A 15,828-nucleotide genomic window follows, 5' to 3' on the forward strand; every position below is an offset into this window, starting at 1 on the left:
TGCATGGACTTGACGGACCATGAGGGAACGATGAGCACTGGTAACAAACACTGAGATAAAAAAAGAAAGAAAAGAAAAAAGACAACCACTGAGGCGAAACCGGAGGATCCTGGACCGAACCTCCCGCCTCCACCAGCGCCTGTTCCTAACCCGGAACTTTTGTGGTGTGGGAGCTCGTTTCCGGCGAGGAACTGACAAGTAAAGGAGCACTTCCGACAAGGGGCGGGAAAGAGACGGGCTATTTCCTGTGCGTCGCTTCCGGTCCAGCCAGGCAGCTTTACTAAATGATTCGGGTACTCGCGGAGGAAGAGGCTGTATCAGTTCGTCTGGCTCTGTTCCCGCTGCCTTCGGCCCCCCCCCCCCCCCCAACGCCACCGCAACCTCCGAGCCGCCGGCGTCTCCTGCCCCCCGTCCCGCCAGACCCTCCAGGCTCCTTAAACATCTCGGCTTGAAGTTCCTCTGGGTGCCCAGCGCCTCTGTCCCTCCACGGCCCCCTCTAGCCCTCTGCTCCGTCCCCCGGAGGCCCGGGAGCCGACTGTGTGGATGGTGGTAACGACCTCACTTTTCTGTTGGGATTGACTAAAGGTCCAGTGACTGCCTAGACCTGACTGCTGAGGGGATGGAAAGATGGTCTGGGCAGGGACTGACCAGGTAGGGTCTTTCCCACAAGTCAGACATGGGACTGACCAGCTTCAGGGCAGCTATGGCACCTTCTGACCGCCTCGCCAGGGTGCTGGAACTTGTCAATCAGACTGACTGACGGTGGACTCCTCTGGACCGGCTCACCAAGACTGACTAGCCCAGGTCTAAGCAGTTTTGGGGGATCCAACTAGGGTGAAGTGTTTGAACTGACAGAGCCCCTTCCTTTATGGTGACCCGGGCAGCCAACTTCACTGACCTCCTGTCTCCACTACCTGTACAGCCATGGAGAAGATGTCCCGGGTGACCACAGCCCTGAGTAGCAGTGCGCTCACAGGCCATACTATGCATTGCCACCTGGACGCTCCAGCCAATGCCATCAGTGTGTGTCGTGATGCAGCCCAAGTGGTTGTGGCAGGCCGTAGCATCTTCAAGATCTATGCCATTGAGGAGGAGCAGTTTGTGGAGAAGCTGAACCTGCGTGTGGGTCGCAAGCCTTCGCTCAACCTGAGCTGTGCTGACGTTGTCTGGCACCAGATGGATGAGAACCTGCTGGCCACAGCAGCCACCAATGGTGTCGTAGTCACATGGAACCTGGGCCGTCCATCCCGCAACAAGCAGGACCAGCTGTTCACAGAGCATAAGCGCACAGTGAATAAAGTCTGCTTCCACCCCTCTGAGGCCCATGTACTGCTCAGTGGCTCCCAGGACGGCTTCATGAAGTGCTTCGACCTCCGCAGGAAGGACTCTGTTAGCACCTTCTCAGGTGAGGCCCTCGGAGGCGGGTTGGGCAGGTGTGCATCTTTGCAGGTGGCTGGACTCTCGAGGCAGGTTAAGACGTGCTGCATGGAGCCCTGACCTGGTGGCTCAGTTGGTTGGAGCGTCGTCCGTACACCAAAAAGTTGTGGCTCGATTCCGGTCAGGGCACAGACCTAGGTTGTGGGTTTGATTCCCCCATAGGGACACATACAGGAGACAACTGTCTATAATCAATAAAAACATCCTTAAAAAAAAAAAAGGCCTTCCTAGGGGAGGGACCAACTTAGCTGGGACTGAGAGAGTGGGTGGGGTCAGCAGGGGAGGGACCAGGCAGTCCTAGTTGAAGTGTGAGGAGTAGCTGGAGTGTGGCTGCAGCTCTGATGCATCTGAAAGGACAGCTGGGTATTGGATGGAAGGGCTGAACCTGAGCAGACCTACAGCCAACCTCAGTGGTTGAGCAGATGGTTGTTTCACTGCTTCCTCTTCCCTTGCCTCAGAGCCCCAGGCTGCCTCATTGCAGGAAATCCACTGGGACTTTCAGGGTCCTCAGCCCAGGGATGCAGAGGTGGGGTGCACTGCCTGGTCCCACTATGGTTCTTTTCCTAGCAGGCCCAGCTCCCTGACAGTGGTCTTGAGACAGTTCTCCCTTGTCCATCTCAATGAAACCAAGTGAAGCACAGGGCAGAGTCCTTGGAGAATTGAGGGTGGGGTTCCCTTAAGACAGACCCTGAGCTACCTGTGCTGGGGCAAAGCTGCACACTGCGCTCAAAGGCTCTCGGTGTGGCAGTTTATGGTGGTGGACACGGACCCTCAAAGCCTCCAGTCCTCTGGATTTGACCCAGAACTTCAGCTCAAGGTGGAGGGACTGGGCAGAGGCTGAGGCACCCTCATCCATGCCTCCTTGGGCCTCCTTCTGGGGCCTCAGAACTCGTTGGGGGGCATGGACATGTGGTCCAGTGAGACTCCTGTTCACCTAATGTTCTGCCACCCAGTCCTGAAGCTAAGCCACAGCTTTGTACAAGGACTGACATCAGAGAAGAGAATCCAGGGAAAAGCAAGGCCCAGGAGTTTATATCAGAAACCACCTGATGCCACCCTGGCCGACGTGGATCAGTGGTTAGAACATCGGCCTGTGCACTGAAGGGTCTTGGGTTCGATTCCTGGTCAAGGGCACACGCCTGCATTGCAGGTTCCATCCCCAGCCCCAGTTGGGATATGTTCTGAAATCAATGGAGAAATGTCCTCTGGTGAGGATCAACAAAACAAAAGAAACCACCTGATGCCTGGTGTCTGCTCTCCAGCCCAGGCTGTTGTGTCTGTGCGGCCTCTCCTCTTCTTGTCTATTCCAGGCAGGACTCGAAGGGTCCACAGCCACTCCCAGGACTCCCCTCTTGGCCACTCTCTCTTCTGGAACCCCCTTTGGGCTTCACCCCCTCACCTTCTCCCTCCATTGACATCCTACCCATAGGCCAGTCTGAGAGTGTGCGGGACGTCCAGTTCAGCATCCGGGACTACTTCACTTTCGCCTCCACCTTTGAGAATGGCAATGTGCAGCTCTGGGACATTCGGCGGCCTGACCGTTGTGAGAGGATGTTCACAGCCCACAATGGGCCTGTCTTCTGCTGTGACTGGCACCCCGAGGACAGGTATAGGGCGGGCTGGGGCAAGGGCATGGGTAGGACGGGATGGGTGGCACTCATGGAGGGACTCTCTCTCACTGCCTCAAGTCCTGTGAGTCAGAGAGTGGGGAACCCTCCCACCCCAAGAGAAGAAACTGAGGGCTTCATGCGCCTTCCATAGGGGCTGGCTGGCCACGGGTGGGCGTGACAAGATGGTGAAGGTCTGGGACATGACCACCCAACGTGCCAAGGAGGTGCACTGCGTGCAAACCATTGCCTCAGTGGCCAGAGTTAAGTGGCGACCCGAGTGCCGCCACCACCTGGCTACATGCTCCATGATGGTGGACCACAACATCTACGTGTGGGATGTGCGCAGGCCCTTTGTACCAGCAGCCATGTTTGAGGAGCACCGCGATGTCACAACAGGCATCGCCTGGCGCCATCCGCATGACCCCTCCTTCCTGCTCTCTGGCTCCAAGGACAGCACACTGTGCCAGCACCTGTTCCGTGATGCTAGCCAACCTGTAGAGCGTGCCAATCCTGAGGGCCTCTGCTATGGTCTCTTTGGGGACCTGGCCTTTGCCGCTAAGGAGAGCCTAGTGGCCGCTGAGTCAGGGCGCAAGCCCTATGCTGGTGATCGGCGCCACCCCATTTTCTTCAAGCGCAAGCTGGACCCTGCTGAGCCCTTCGCAGGTCTCGCCTCCAGTGCCCTGAGCGTCTTTGAGATGGAACCTGGCAGTGGCAGCATGAGCTGGTTTGTGGACACTGCTGAGCGTTATGCCCTAGCTGGCCGGCCACTGGCTGAGCTCTGTGACCACAATTCAAAAGTGGCTCGGGAGCTTGGCCGAAACCAGGTATGTGGGGCTGAGAGGGACTGAGGGACCATGACCTTGGGGCAAGGTCAGGGGACTCCTTTAACTGCTGCACCCAGCCCCTGCCCTGAGTTCAATTCACCAACCCTTACCTGCCCCAGTAACTGAGGGTGCTCAGGGCCCCAGAGCAGAGCAAATACTAGTGCCATCCTGGGGGTATAATTTGGAGGCATCATGGGGCTTAACCCCCCTATTCTGGCTCATTCTTGCTTCAGACTTCCTAAGGTGCCTGGCCTTGTAGAAGTCCACACTGCCTCTCTCATCATCTCCCTGGGAGATGAGGCTTATTTCCTCATCAGCCACCTCCCACATCTGCCTCTGTGCCCTGCAGGATGGGGGCTGGGATTTTTGTCTTTCCCATGGGCCTGTGTCCTTACCTGAGGTGGGCCAGGACACTGGGTCCCTGGGCAGCTGAACGCAGAGAGTTTATAGTTCCATCCAGGCAAAGGGAGGGCCTGCATGGGGCACCAGGGACCCAGGACCCCATGAGTGACCAGTGCCCACTCCTAGGTGGCACAGACATGGACCATGCTACGGATCATCTACTGTAGCCCTGGCCTGGTTCCCACTACCAATCTCAATCACAGTGTGGGCAAGGGCAGTTCCTGTGGCCTGCCACTCATGAACAGGTAGATCCCTGGCGGCGGCTCTCTCAGAGGGTGGGACTGCTGGAGCCTACCCACCTATCAGCCCTCCCTGCCCCCAGTTTCAACCTGAAGGATATGGCCCAAGGACTGGGCAGTGAGACCCGGCTGGACCGCAGCAAAGGTGACACACGGAGCGACACGGTGCTGCTTGACTCCTCAGCTACACTCATCACCAACGAGGGTAGGCTAGAGGGCGACACAGGGTATTGTTGGGAGTGGGGCTGGGCATCCCAAAGCAAGCCAGCTGTGTAAATCCCTCCCTCCCACATGAGCAGATAACGAGGAGACCGAGGGTAGTGATGTGCCTGCTGACTACCTGCTGGGCGATGCAGAGGGCGAGGATGATGAGTTATACCTGCTGGATCCAGATCACGCCCACAGTGAGTGGGGGCTGGGAGGGGCACAGCTGGGAGTCAGGGCCAGAGGCTCAGACCTTGCCTTCCTGGCCCCTGCCCCACAGCTGAGGAGCCTGAGTACGTGCTGCCCCAGGAGGCCTTCCCACTGCGCCATGAGATTGTGGACACGCCACCGGGGCCTGAGAACCTACAGGACAAGGCAGACTCACCCCATGTGAGCGGCAGCGAGGCAGATGTGGCCTCCCTGGCGCCCATGGACTCCTCCTTCTCGCTGGTCTCTGTTTCACACGCACTCTACGACAGCCGCCTGCCACCCGACTTCTTCAGCGCCCTGGTGTGCGACATGCTACGCTTCTATGCTGAGCAGGGCGACGTGCAGATGGCTGTATCCGTACTCATCGTGCTGGGTGAACGTGTGCGGAAGGACATAGATGAACAGACGCAGGTTGGTGAGCGGGCCGGAAGGAGGGCCTCCCTGCACACCTGTCTGGGCTTGTACCCAGCATGCTGGGGTGAAACCCCGGGCCCACGACCCTGGTCTCTTGCTTCCCTCTGCCCTCCCCGCACCACCAGGAGCACTGGTACGCGTCCTACATCGACCTGCTGCAGCGTTTCTGCCTCTGGAACGTGTCCAACCAGGTGGTCAAGCTCAGCACCAGCCGTGCTATAAGCTGCCTCAACCAGGCCTCCACCACTCTGCACGTCAACTGCAGCCACTGCAAGCGGCCCATGAGCAGCCGGGGCTGGGTCTGCGACCGGTGCCACCGCTGCGCCAGCATGTGTGCCGTCTGCCACCACGTGGTCAAGGGCTTGTTCGTGTGGTGCCAGGGCTGCAGTCACGGGGGCCACCTGCAGCACATCATGAAGTGGCTGGAGGGCAGCTCCCACTGTCCTGCTGGCTGCGGCCACCTGTGCGAGTACTCCTGATCTGGTCCGGGGAGGGAGGAGCCTGGAGCTTGTGAACCAAATAAAGGAAACGGAACCACGGTCTGAGGCTGCCCTGTCCTCTCGTTGAGCAACTCTGTGGGGTGGGAGGGCAGTGCCCGGGGAACTGGTAGAAGTCACTAGCAGTTCTGTCTTCCCTCTGCTTTCCGGAGATAACGCCCCTTCTGGGGCGGGCCAAAGGAGGCCGCTTCCGGGAGCCCTCCCAACGCCAGGCTGTTGCCACAACGACGGAGTTCCCAGCGTGCCTCGCGGCGGCGGGCTCATGGCGCGGCGGGGGCACAGTCTCTTGCTGCTAGTGCTCTGGACGCTGACGGCTCCCGCCCGGCCCGGCCCCGGAGAAGAGGGCGATGGAGGGTGGTGAGCGGCGCTGGCCGGTTGGGGAGGGGGCGCACAGCGGGGCGGCCCGGGTGGCTGACCGGCTGTGCCCACAGGCAGCGGCGCGGAGCCGCCCCGGCGGCGGTGGCGGAAGAGGAGCGCTGCACCGTGGAGCGCAGGGCGGACCTCAGCTACGCGGAGTTCGTTCAGCAGTACGTGCGCCTCCCGGGCTGCCCCGCCTCCCAGGCCCGGAAACCGCCCGGAGCGCTGTCACGCCCTTACCTGCCTGCGCGCACCGGGACCCCCAACACTGCCTCTCCTTGAGCGAATGTGTGGGAACGGGAACAGGGACGGGTCGGGCCAGACTTTAACTCTGCTGTTCCTTCTAGCTACGCCTTCTCCAGACCTGTCATTCTGCAGGGACTCACAGACAACTCAGTGAGTACTGGTTCCTCTTCTGGCCGCCTCTCCCCCGTGCGGGGCGGGCCCTTAAATACTCTCTCCACCCCCAACCCCCAGAAGTTCCGGGCTCTGTGCTCCCGCAAAAGGCTGCTGGCATCATTTGGGGACAACGTGATTCGGCTGAGCACTGCCAACACCTACTCCTACCAGAAAGGTGAGCTGCTCCACCTCGCAGCCCAGCCTGCTTGACAGCATCCTGGAGGCACCAACCAGTCCTGACCGGCCTTCCCCCGCCCCCCCTCTCCGCAGTGGACCTACTCTTCCAGGAGTATGTGGAGCAGCTGCACCCCCAGGACCCCACCTCCCTAGGCAATAGTGAGCACTTGGGCTGGAGGCAGTGGGTTGGGGAGGTGGCACTTGGAAGTGCCCAGGTGCCAGGACCCCTGCTTCCTCCTGTGTTCTTTGCTGACAGACACTCTGTACTTCTTTGGGGACAACAACTTCACTGAGTGGGCGTCACTTTTTCAGCATTACATCCCACCCCCATTCGGTCTGCTGGGTACCACTCCTGCTTACAGCTTTGGGATCGCAGGTGGGTGCCTTACAGGACCAGGGGATTTGGGGGATGGGGAGTGCAAATTGGGTTTGGTCACTAGCTGCTCGTAACTAACCCCACAGGAACTGGCTCTGGGGTGCCCTTCCACTGGCATGGGCCTGGGTTCTCAGAAGTCATCTACGGACGAAAGGTCAGCATAGGGTTATGACTGAGACTTCTGGCTCACTGACCACAATACAAAGAGTGACCTTGCTGCTCCCACCCCCAGCGCTGGTTCCTATATCCTCCTGAGAAGACCCCGGAGTTCCACCCCAATAAGACCACTCTGGCCTGGCTCCAGGACACCTACCCAGCCCTGACACCATCTGCACGGCCCTTGGAGTGCACCATCCAGGCTGGTGAGGTCAGTGGCTGGTAGGAGAGGGTGGTCAGGCTGGGTTGGAGTGAGGCCCCCCCGACCCCCACCCCCGCTAATCTCTGCCCTACCCAATCCAGGTTCTGTATTTCCCTGACCGATGGTGGCATGCCACACTCAACCTTGACACCAGTGTTTTCATCTCTACCTTCCTCAGCTAGCCAGAGCGGGCAGCCGACGAGCCCAGTCTCACACCAGCACACACCCCTATACTGCTCACAGGTTTTATTACAAGGATAGTAGTGGCAGCAGCCTCAGCCAAAACCACCATAGCCTGCTGTTTCAGGCCAAGAAGGGAAATGGGGGGGCAGGGAGTGGGAGGGCTCGTGGCCTACCAGCAGAACTGATAGAAGATGGGATGGGGACACTGGAGTAGGGGTCCAGGGACACAAACTATATACAGGAGCGGAGGAGGGGTACTGCCCCAAGGCTCTCCGGGGCCAGGGTGCCAGGCGAGGTGGGAGGAGTTGCCCTCCCACTTGCTGTGCCTCAGTAGTCCTCCACCCAGCCATTCTCAGAGATGAATGCATCGATGACCTCTTTCATGGCCAGGTTGGGGATGAGCTGTTCCTGGGTCAGAGGGCTCCGGGTCACAGGGTCAAAGTGGCCCACACGCTGCAGTGACAACAGAGTCAGAAAGTGTTTGGTGGGCTGGGGCCCTGCCCCCAGCACCCATGGGCCCTCACCTGCAGGTGCTCCTCAATGTCCTTACGGTCATAGGTGATGCCACTGGGTGTGATGCACGGCTCCCGCATCAGCTCAAAGCTGATTTTGCCACACAGATAGTCAGGGATGTCTCGCTTCTGCATCACAAGGGTCAGGGATCAGGAAGGGGACGCTACTACAGATCCTGCTACCTACAGGCCCTAGAGAACAGCCAACTCACCTTTCTCTTCTCATCCACCTGGGAGAAGAGGTCATCCATGTCTGCTAAGTACTTGTCCTGCAAATAACCAAGCAGCCATGCATGGGCCAGACTTCCCGTCTCCCTTCCCCAGACACAGACACACACAGGAGCCAGGGCACCCTCACAGAATGTGCACACAAACACAAGACCCACACGTGGGCCGGGGCACCCTCACGTGCTTGGCCTCGATGCAGGCCTGCTGGGCCCGGACGTGGCCATCATCCTCATCACCCTCATGGTTCCGCTGACACTCTTCCAGCTCCCTGGGGGTTGACCAGGAGCTGGTCAGAGACAGATCTGGCCAGGAAAGGTCAGACTCCACCCCAACCTCAGGCTTGTTCAGACCTGCTCCCCCTCTGTCTGCTGTTCACCAGGGTTAGCCTTCAATAAACACTTGTGTTCATGACTTAAAGTGGTGACTTGTTGGGGGCAGGGGAGAGGGGTCCCCAGAGTCTGTCCTCACAGCCCACCTCTCACGCTCGGCCACAATGAGTCTTGTGAGGTAGGAGTGCAGCTCGTTCTCCTGGTGGATGCGCCGCTCCTCAATGCTATTCCAGCGCTTCTTCTTGGCGATGCGCAGAGCACTGGGGATGTCGTCCCCAAAGTTGAGTCGCTGCTCCTTAGCCAGGTTGTAGGCTGGGGGGACAGAGGCTTCAGGTCACCCTTTGGCCAGTCCACCCACCTGGTCCCAAGCACCCCCATAACCAGCCAGCCTGCAGACCCACCTCGCTGCAAGTTGGCAATCGCCTCATCATAGCTCTCCATCTCCAACTGGCATTGCCCCAGGAAAAAGTGTGCCTTCACGGACTGCCCGTCCAGCTCCAAGGCGCGCCGGCAGTCAGCCAGGGCCTGCTCGTGCTGCTGCATCTTCAGGTAGCACAGTGCCCGGTTGGTGTAGTACACTGCCACCAGGGGATTCCGGGTCTGGGGGACCAACGCAGGCCAGTCAGCGTGAGGGAGCGAACTCAGCCTGCCCCCTCTGTCCCAGGCCTTGTCCTGCCTTGGGGTCCATGGTTGAAATCAAGACACTAGAGGTTTTACAGCTTCAAAGCCTGAGGCCTGAGGACGGGCGGAGGGTGGTGTCCGGGCCCTGGGGCCTGCGGGAGCCCTCTCAACTCCAGTAGGTTCTGTAAAGGTAAGTGTACCGGAACTGTGGAGGCCCCCGGCTTTGGACGGGGTCCCTGGCCCTGCCGGCCTCAAGCGCCCTGAAGCTCCCACCCGACAGAGGTCTCCGGCAAGCCAGCCCTGGGTTCAGCCTTGGCACCTTTGCAACGAGATCATCGAGTCCTCAGAGCCTACGTGCTCCTTCCCCGTCAGAACCACGGCCCTCCTAAGGTCCGAAAAGGGCGGCCGGGCAGCCCGGCCCCACCCCCTCCTCTGGCCCGGACGCCGGTCCCCTCCCCCGGCGCCGGTGCACTCACGATGGCGCGGCCGTAGCAGGCCGCCGCCTCCGGGTACTTGCGGCCCACGAAGAGCCGGTTGCCCTGCTCCTTGAGCTCCTGCGCGCTCGGGCTCTTCTCCGGGCTTCCGCCAGCTGCGCCCAGCCGCGCGCCGCCCTCCTTCTCCTCCTTGCCCTTCATGGCGCCGCGCGGCACGGCCTGGGATCCGCTCCCAGACTCGGCGCCCGGGTCGCCCAAGCCCGCAGCCCGAGCCCGCGATCCGCTCGGGCCCGGTCCAGCGATTCGCCACCGGAACTTCCGGCCGCGTGGGGCGGAGTGAACGGGACGGATCCGTGCCAGCGGGGTGGGCGGGGCCGCGCGTGCGCACGTCGCCCTGTGGGGGCGGGGCTGATGGGCTGGAGGGTGGGGGCAACGTGAGCCGCGACGTCGGAAGTCTGGAGGCGCGCCTAGGTTTGCACCAGGCAGCTCCGCCCCTCGCGTCCGGGGGTGGTCCTTCCAGAAGTCGGCCCCGCCCACGCCCCACGGCCGCCCACGCCCATCGAGGCCCAGCCTGGCGCGTGGATTTGGCGGCCGCCCGCGGGCTGTGGGACGGAGAGGACCCGGGCTGCCGAGCAGCCATCCTGGCGCACCACGGAGAGGTGCTGCGGCCTCGCGCGGGGGCCTGGAAGTCCTGGACAGTGCGGCCTCGTTGCCCAGACGGCCGTCACCGCCCTTCCCCAGGCATCCAGAGGATTTGCCCGCGGCCATCGAGGGCGGAGCGAAGCACGTGACGAGCTGGCGCTGCTGCTGGCGTGGAAGCTGGCGATGAGGGGCTTCCACGTGGGTGGCGGAACCTCAGCGGGCGGCCCGCCTCCTGGTGTTGGGGCTTCCTTTTGGCGGCGGCCCCTGCGCAGTGGGACGGGGCTTCCTCCTGGGAGTGAGTCTTCTTGTGGTGGGGCAGGCCCTCCTGTCGAGGTCCACCACCAGTGACCATTGCACCTACCCCAACTCTGCTGCACAGGGCCGCTGCCACCCGCGCCTGCAGCAGCCGGTGACCCCCAGAGCTCGTAGCAAAGCGCTGGGCCGCCGCCTCCCTCCAAGGCCTCAAGGTTAGTGGGGAGAGCTGGTTGTATGGGCGGGTCACAGGAGGGACCAGTCAGTGACTTTGTGAGATGAACCGATGGTCACATCCATGACATGGAGGGTCATTGATAATGGCTGCCCCCACCGACGTTGTTCTGACACTGGCGGGTCTGAATGCTGGCCTTTCACTTCCCCCAGCAGTCTTAGCTGTTGCAGCTCCAATGAGGCAGTGGACCCCCGTACCTGGCCTGCCAGCCCTGCAGTATACTCAAGGTACTTCCAGCTGTACCTGGGCCAGGTGTGGAAGCATGCCACAGCCCTGAGCCCAGGTGAGGGGACTATTGGTAGGCTAGGAGGACATTCAGGACTCTGGTCAGGATGCAGTGTACAGAGCTGTTCCCCAGGACAGGGTGCCCTGGGCCCCAGATTCCCTGTGCACCTCCCAGCTAGTGCCTTAGGGTTGTGGAACTAGCACTATGGACCTGGGCTGTCGGGTAGAAGCTGCTCCCAACCTGCTCCCTGATCTCAGCCCTAGCCTAGCCACCCCTGAGGATACCAGGCCAGCCAGGAAGTATAGGACCCAGTCCAAGTGAACTTGACTATGGCCTGCTCACCTGCTAGGTGACTGTAGGAGCTCAATAAATGCTTGCTGAACTCACTCCAGACCATGAGGTCCACAGCCCCTCTCCAGGGGCTCCCACTTCTCACACAGACATACCTCATACGCCTGCAGAGGAGCAAGGGGGAATCCAGGCTGCCCACATGGAGGGAAGAGCCCTCATAGTCGGCTCAGTGAGTTGAGGGGAGGCCAGACCAGCCCCCAGAGCCCCATTACAGCTACCTGGTGTTGTGTAAAATATTTATTTATTCTCCAAAAAGGCTCAGACTGCAAGTCATGGAGGGAGACCAGGACAGGGTCTCCTCTGGGACCACCCTTGGGACCTCCACCACCCAGCCTGGCCCAGCAGTCCTAACACCCCCAGGCCTCGGAGGGGGGCCAGGGCTGGTGTAAGGCTTGGCTTGGACTCAGTAGGCCACAGGGGCCACCTGCCCTCACGGGAGAAGCAGTCTTAAGACATACTTTCACAGAAGGTGGACATGCAGGCCACGCCCTGGCCCGTGTGGCCCCCCAGGAGCTCCTCAGGGTGGTGGAGGAATATGGGCACCCAGCAGGTCATAGGCGAAGATATTCCAGAAGATGGCGAAGAGCAGGAAGGTGCCGTAGGCAAGCAGCACCACCCACCAGCCGCACTGGTCCCGAAGGCGTTCCTCATAACTGCGCAGGATGGTCAGGCCCATGCTGACCCCCACCACCGCACCAGCCAAGTGCGCCATGAAGCTGGGCTGTGGGCCCGAGGCGGGCAGTGGCGGGGAGAAGCGCAGCCACACAGCCCGGCCCACCTCGGAGCTCACTGCAGAGGGAGTTGACACATGGGAGGCACCCCTGGCCCTGGGCTCAGTTCCCGCCCGCCTCCGGCACCTTTCATCCCTACTTACTGCACACCAGGGCCAGCACCATTCTCAGCAGCTTGTAGGGACACCTCATCCCAGCCCAGTTCTGATGGGACATGAGACAGGCAGTGAGGCAAGCCTTGTGGGGCCCCCCCGCCCAAGCCCACCCAGGTTGTTTGATTACCATGACGACATTGGCCAGGTGTGCAGAGCACAGGGCGTAGACTCCGCCAGAGCCCCCCACCACAGGGGCCCGCATGTCAGTAATGGAGACAGTCAGGGAGCCTGTGTGAAGCAAGGGGAGGGCTGTGAGGATGAGGCGTTTCAGTGAGGTGGCCAGGGGCTATGTGCCTGCCTCACCTGCCAGCACGCCAGCCAGGTAGAGCAGGCTGATGCGGAGCAGGCCGTGCACCATTTCCAGGGGCACCCCAATCATCAGCTGTAGGAGTGCGTTGAACCCCAGCTGCTCCAGCCTGGTCACGTAGAGGCAAATGGGTATGAGGGGTGTGCTCAGTCATCAGGCTCCCAGCCCCAGCCTCTGAACTCGGGTGCCAGAAGCAGGCCGGCACTCACCCAACATGCATGAACATGTAGGTGAGGAAGCGCCAGGCCCGCGCCCGGTGCCCGGGGTGGTATACAAGAGGGCTCTTCATGTACTCAGGGTGGTAGGTCTGCAGCACCCACTTGTTGAGACGGGCCCCATAGCACAGGAACACGATGATCTAGGAGAGAAGGGCATTAGGACTGGGCCAGGCCAGGGATGTGGGTGGCAGACAGGGGGTAGGCTCACCTGGGCCAGAGTGACCGAGGCCATAAACACAGGGGGTGGGCAGCTTCGGTGCCGGTAGAAGTACCAGTGGCGGTCCACCTCTCGGGGCAAGATCTCGTAGGCCACGTAGCGCACAAACCGCTTATAGACACCCAGGCCCGGCTCGTCTAGCAGCCCCTCCCGGGGCAGTGCCCGCTGTCCATTGGCGATGGCCCGCTTAAAGCTGCTTGAGCGCTTGCTGCTGATCTGGGGGGGGGGGCCTAAGCATGGGGCATCACACTACCCCCACGACCTCCGTGCCCACCTGGTCTGCCCAGCTCCTCACAGGGTTTGCAGCCCTGCTGCAGCGGGGAGGTAAGGAAAGAGGGGCTACCTGCCCACCCAACTCGCCAGGCACTATGCGGGCCACGGCCTGGGCCCCCACCCCTGTTGCCCACCCACTTGAGCACTGACCAGGTCCACCAGCTCCTGGTAGCAGACCTGGCCCCGCTCATTGCTCTGGGCCAGGGCCACCAGCATGTCCAGCTTGGCTGGATCCAGGGGTAGCTCATGGCTGTGCACCAAGCCAGTGAAGGTGTCTGCACCGATGAAGCCCGTGTTCTCAGGGTCCAGCTGCTGGGGTGGGGGGTGGAGGAGGTGATGCTGGCCAAGGCCTGAGGGTGGACCAGACCCACAGACCCAAGGGCTGCCCCAAGCCAGCTGGAAAAGGCAGTCTCCCAACACCCTTGGGCTAGATCCCTGTGCCCACGTGGTCTCAGGAGCTGCCAGGGAACCGGTTCCTGAGTCCCAAGCCTCTAGGGGTCTCCTCACCTCATTTTGGCTCTGTCCATCCTGGAAGGGTAGGGCTAAAGTCTGAGGACAGTCGCCCACCCCCCTTGCCCCTCCTCAGGCGTCCTGGTCTGGCTCACCCTTTCCTGGGGTCTCAGGCAGTGGGCCAAGGTCGTGCATAAGAGGGTGTGGGGAATGGGCATGAGCGGGGGCTGGGCTGAGGCGCTGCGAGTTCCATTTCCCCAGCCCACCCCAATGGCAGGGGCGGTGCCGGCGCCCCTCTACCCCAACGCACCTGCTCCTGGATAAGCTGCAGCAGCGAGCTCCTGTCCATAGAGCCGGGCCGGGTCCGGGGTCGACGGCCGCGGCCGGGAGGGGCTGCTCTGCGGATGACTCCGCTCCGCCCCGGCCCGTGCGCTCCGCCCGCTCTGCCTGGCGCCGCGTCACCGAGCCGCCCGCCCCCGCCGCACGCGTGGCCGGAACACGCGCGTGCCCTGCACGCGGACGCGCTCCAGGATGGTGATGGCCCGACCAGCGCCCCAGCCTCCTCACCCGCTCACCACATGCAGGCTTCCCCAGCCTCGCCCCCGCACCCTGGCAGAGCTCTCTACTACGAAGAGGGGACAGTCGTGGGAAACAGCTGCAGGCGGCAGCCAAGCCCCTGGCGCATCCCTTCTCCCGGGACGGGGCCTCAGCGCCCACACCACCTCCTTGGGGAAGCCTCCCCGGACCACCCCGCTACCTGTGACTCCCCGGGCCGGGGCTCCCTGAAAACGGCTGCCTGCCAGGGTGCTGGTCCATCTGCAGTCGGGCAGCAAAAGGCCCCGCAGATGGGTGCCGAGGCTGACAGGGCTGTTAGTGACGGGTAGAGAGGAGAGGCGCCTGCATGCTCTTTGCAGACCAGCCCCAGCACACGTCTTCCACTGGAGCCCCTGCAGCCACATGCTGGATAGTGACAGTGGAGACTACAACCCCAGAGGGCAGCGGGGAGCCCAGGCAGAGCCCGCAAGGGACAAGGCTGCAGCTGAGACAGGAGGCCCTATTTCCTGGGTAGGCAGGCAGACCCCTCCAACAAGGGGTTACAGACTAGGAATGTCACCACAGCAGCCCCTCAGAGCAGCACTCGGAACCCCCAGCCATGGAGCGGTCAGTCCTAGCAGCTGGGCCTCAGGATAGAGCTCAAGTGAGCACCACACCTCAGCAGCTGGAATAGCAGGACAGTGGCAGTTCGACTTCAAGAGTCTTACCCTCTCCCCTGGCTGGTGTGGCTCAGTGGTTGAGTGTTGCCCTTTGAACCAGGAGGTTCCAGTTTGATTCCCAGTCAGGGCATTTGCCCAGGGTTGGGGGCGATTCCCAGTGTGGGGAGTGCAGGAGGTAGCCAATCAATGATTCATCAATCATTGATGTTTCTATCTCCCCCTGCTCCCTTTTTTTCTGAAATCAATAAAAAAAATATTTTTCTTAGTCTGATCCCAGACCTTCTGGGTCCGGCCTGAGCAGAGCAGGTAACTCCCCATGCCTCCCAGGAACAGCACTGATGCTCTGGGAGAAACCTTGGTGTGGAAGCTCTGTCTTGCATGGAATGACTGATGGCAGGAGGCACCTGCGGGGGTAACCAGGGTCTTCCACCCAGTCCCACCATGGGCTGCCTCTGCTCCGCGTCCCAGAACACCAGCCAAGTAAGCACCTGGGACAGGTGTTGAAACATAATCCCAAGTAGAGCCTCCCCTTAGGCTGGGGTCTCTTGCTGTCCCCCAGCCAGTGAGTGACAGGTCTCTGGTCAGGGTAAGAACAGGCAGCTCCCCCACACCAGCAGCCACCGTGCACCCCGGTTCCACCTCAGAATCCCAGGTCCTCCCCACAGCTCAGGCAGGCTGCCGGATGGATGCTGAAGTTGGGGAGGAGGTAGGCCACCTCAGGAAAGCAGGGACCTCAATGTGGAGGC

At 61.4% G+C, this 15,828-nt stretch overlaps 4 protein-coding genes and 1 pseudogene across 9 annotated transcripts; 3 read left to right on the forward strand and 2 right to left on the reverse strand.

Annotated features, from left to right (window-relative positions):
- The first annotated feature begins 348 nt into the window (after positions 1-348).
- Positions 349-5,882, forward strand: WDR24 (WD repeat domain 24). 2 transcript variants are annotated; one of them, XM_036303201.1, is made up of 9 exons: positions 349-549; positions 923-1,405; positions 2,867-3,044; positions 3,199-3,871; positions 4,400-4,518; positions 4,596-4,717; positions 4,812-4,916; positions 4,997-5,337; positions 5,466-5,882. In XM_036303201.1, the coding sequence occupies exons 2-9, from the start codon at positions 925-927 to the stop codon at positions 5,817-5,819; spliced, it is 2,373 nt and encodes a 790-aa protein (XP_036159094.1). In that variant the 5' UTR covers positions 349-549; positions 923-924; the 3' UTR covers positions 5,820-5,882. The 2 variants fall into 2 exon arrangements, with proteins under 2 accessions (XP_036159094.1, XP_036159093.1); XM_036303200.1 differs by having other exon boundaries at positions 349-1,405.
- Positions 5,883-6,029: 147 nt separating this feature from the next.
- Positions 6,030-8,838, forward strand: JMJD8 (jumonji domain containing 8). 3 transcript variants are annotated; one of them, XM_036303215.1, is made up of 9 exons: positions 6,030-6,194; positions 6,269-6,364; positions 6,542-6,590; positions 6,672-6,768; positions 6,864-6,929; positions 7,027-7,146; positions 7,233-7,300; positions 7,379-7,508; positions 7,606-8,838. In XM_036303215.1, exons 1-9 carry the CDS (start codon positions 6,100-6,102, stop codon positions 7,620-7,622), a joined length of 738 nt encoding a protein of 245 aa, XP_036159108.1. In that variant the 5' UTR covers positions 6,030-6,099; the 3' UTR covers positions 7,623-8,838. The 3 variants fall into 3 exon arrangements, with proteins under 3 accessions (XP_036159108.1, XP_036159107.1, XP_036159106.1); XM_036303214.1 differs by having other exon boundaries at positions 6,046-6,194; positions 6,675-6,768; positions 7,379-7,513; XM_036303213.1 differs by having other exon boundaries at positions 6,047-6,194; positions 7,379-7,513.
- STUB1 (STIP1 homology and U-box containing protein 1) lies at positions 7,736-10,150 on the reverse strand. The gene is made up of 7 exons (XM_036303206.1): positions 9,854-10,150; positions 9,158-9,356; positions 8,903-9,068; positions 8,608-8,695; positions 8,412-8,468; positions 8,212-8,328; positions 7,736-8,140 (listed from the first exon to the last, which is right to left on the reverse strand). The coding sequence occupies exons 1-7, from the start codon at positions 10,010-10,012 to the stop codon at positions 8,015-8,017; spliced, it is 912 nt and encodes a 303-aa protein (XP_036159099.1). The 5' UTR covers positions 10,013-10,150; the 3' UTR covers positions 7,736-8,014.
- Positions 10,011-11,552, forward strand: LOC118652857 (annotated as a pseudogene).
- A 187-nt stretch (positions 11,553-11,739) lies between these two features.
- Positions 11,740-15,824, reverse strand: RHBDL1 (rhomboid like 1). 3 transcript variants are annotated; one of them, XM_036303211.1, is made up of 8 exons: positions 14,179-15,824; positions 13,569-13,727; positions 13,137-13,361; positions 12,920-13,068; positions 12,707-12,819; positions 12,531-12,631; positions 12,392-12,452; positions 11,740-12,306 (listed from the first exon to the last, which is right to left on the reverse strand). In XM_036303211.1, exons 1-8 carry the CDS (start codon positions 14,215-14,217, stop codon positions 12,035-12,037), a joined length of 1,119 nt encoding a protein of 372 aa, XP_036159104.1. In that variant the 5' UTR covers positions 14,218-15,824; the 3' UTR covers positions 11,740-12,034. The 3 variants fall into 3 exon arrangements, with proteins under 3 accessions (XP_036159104.1, XP_036159102.1, XP_036159105.1); XM_036303209.1 differs by having other exon boundaries at positions 13,569-13,730; XM_036303212.1 differs by lacking the exon at positions 13,137-13,361 and having other exon boundaries at positions 13,569-13,730.
- Between the last annotated feature and the right edge of the window lie 4 nt (positions 15,825-15,828).

The sequence above is a fragment of the Myotis myotis genome, unplaced genomic scaffold, assembly GCF_014108235.1.
Source record: "Myotis myotis isolate mMyoMyo1 unplaced genomic scaffold, mMyoMyo1.p scaffold_m19_p_35, whole genome shotgun sequence".
Classification (NCBI taxonomy): Eukaryota; Metazoa; Chordata; class Mammalia; order Chiroptera; family Vespertilionidae; genus Myotis; species Myotis myotis.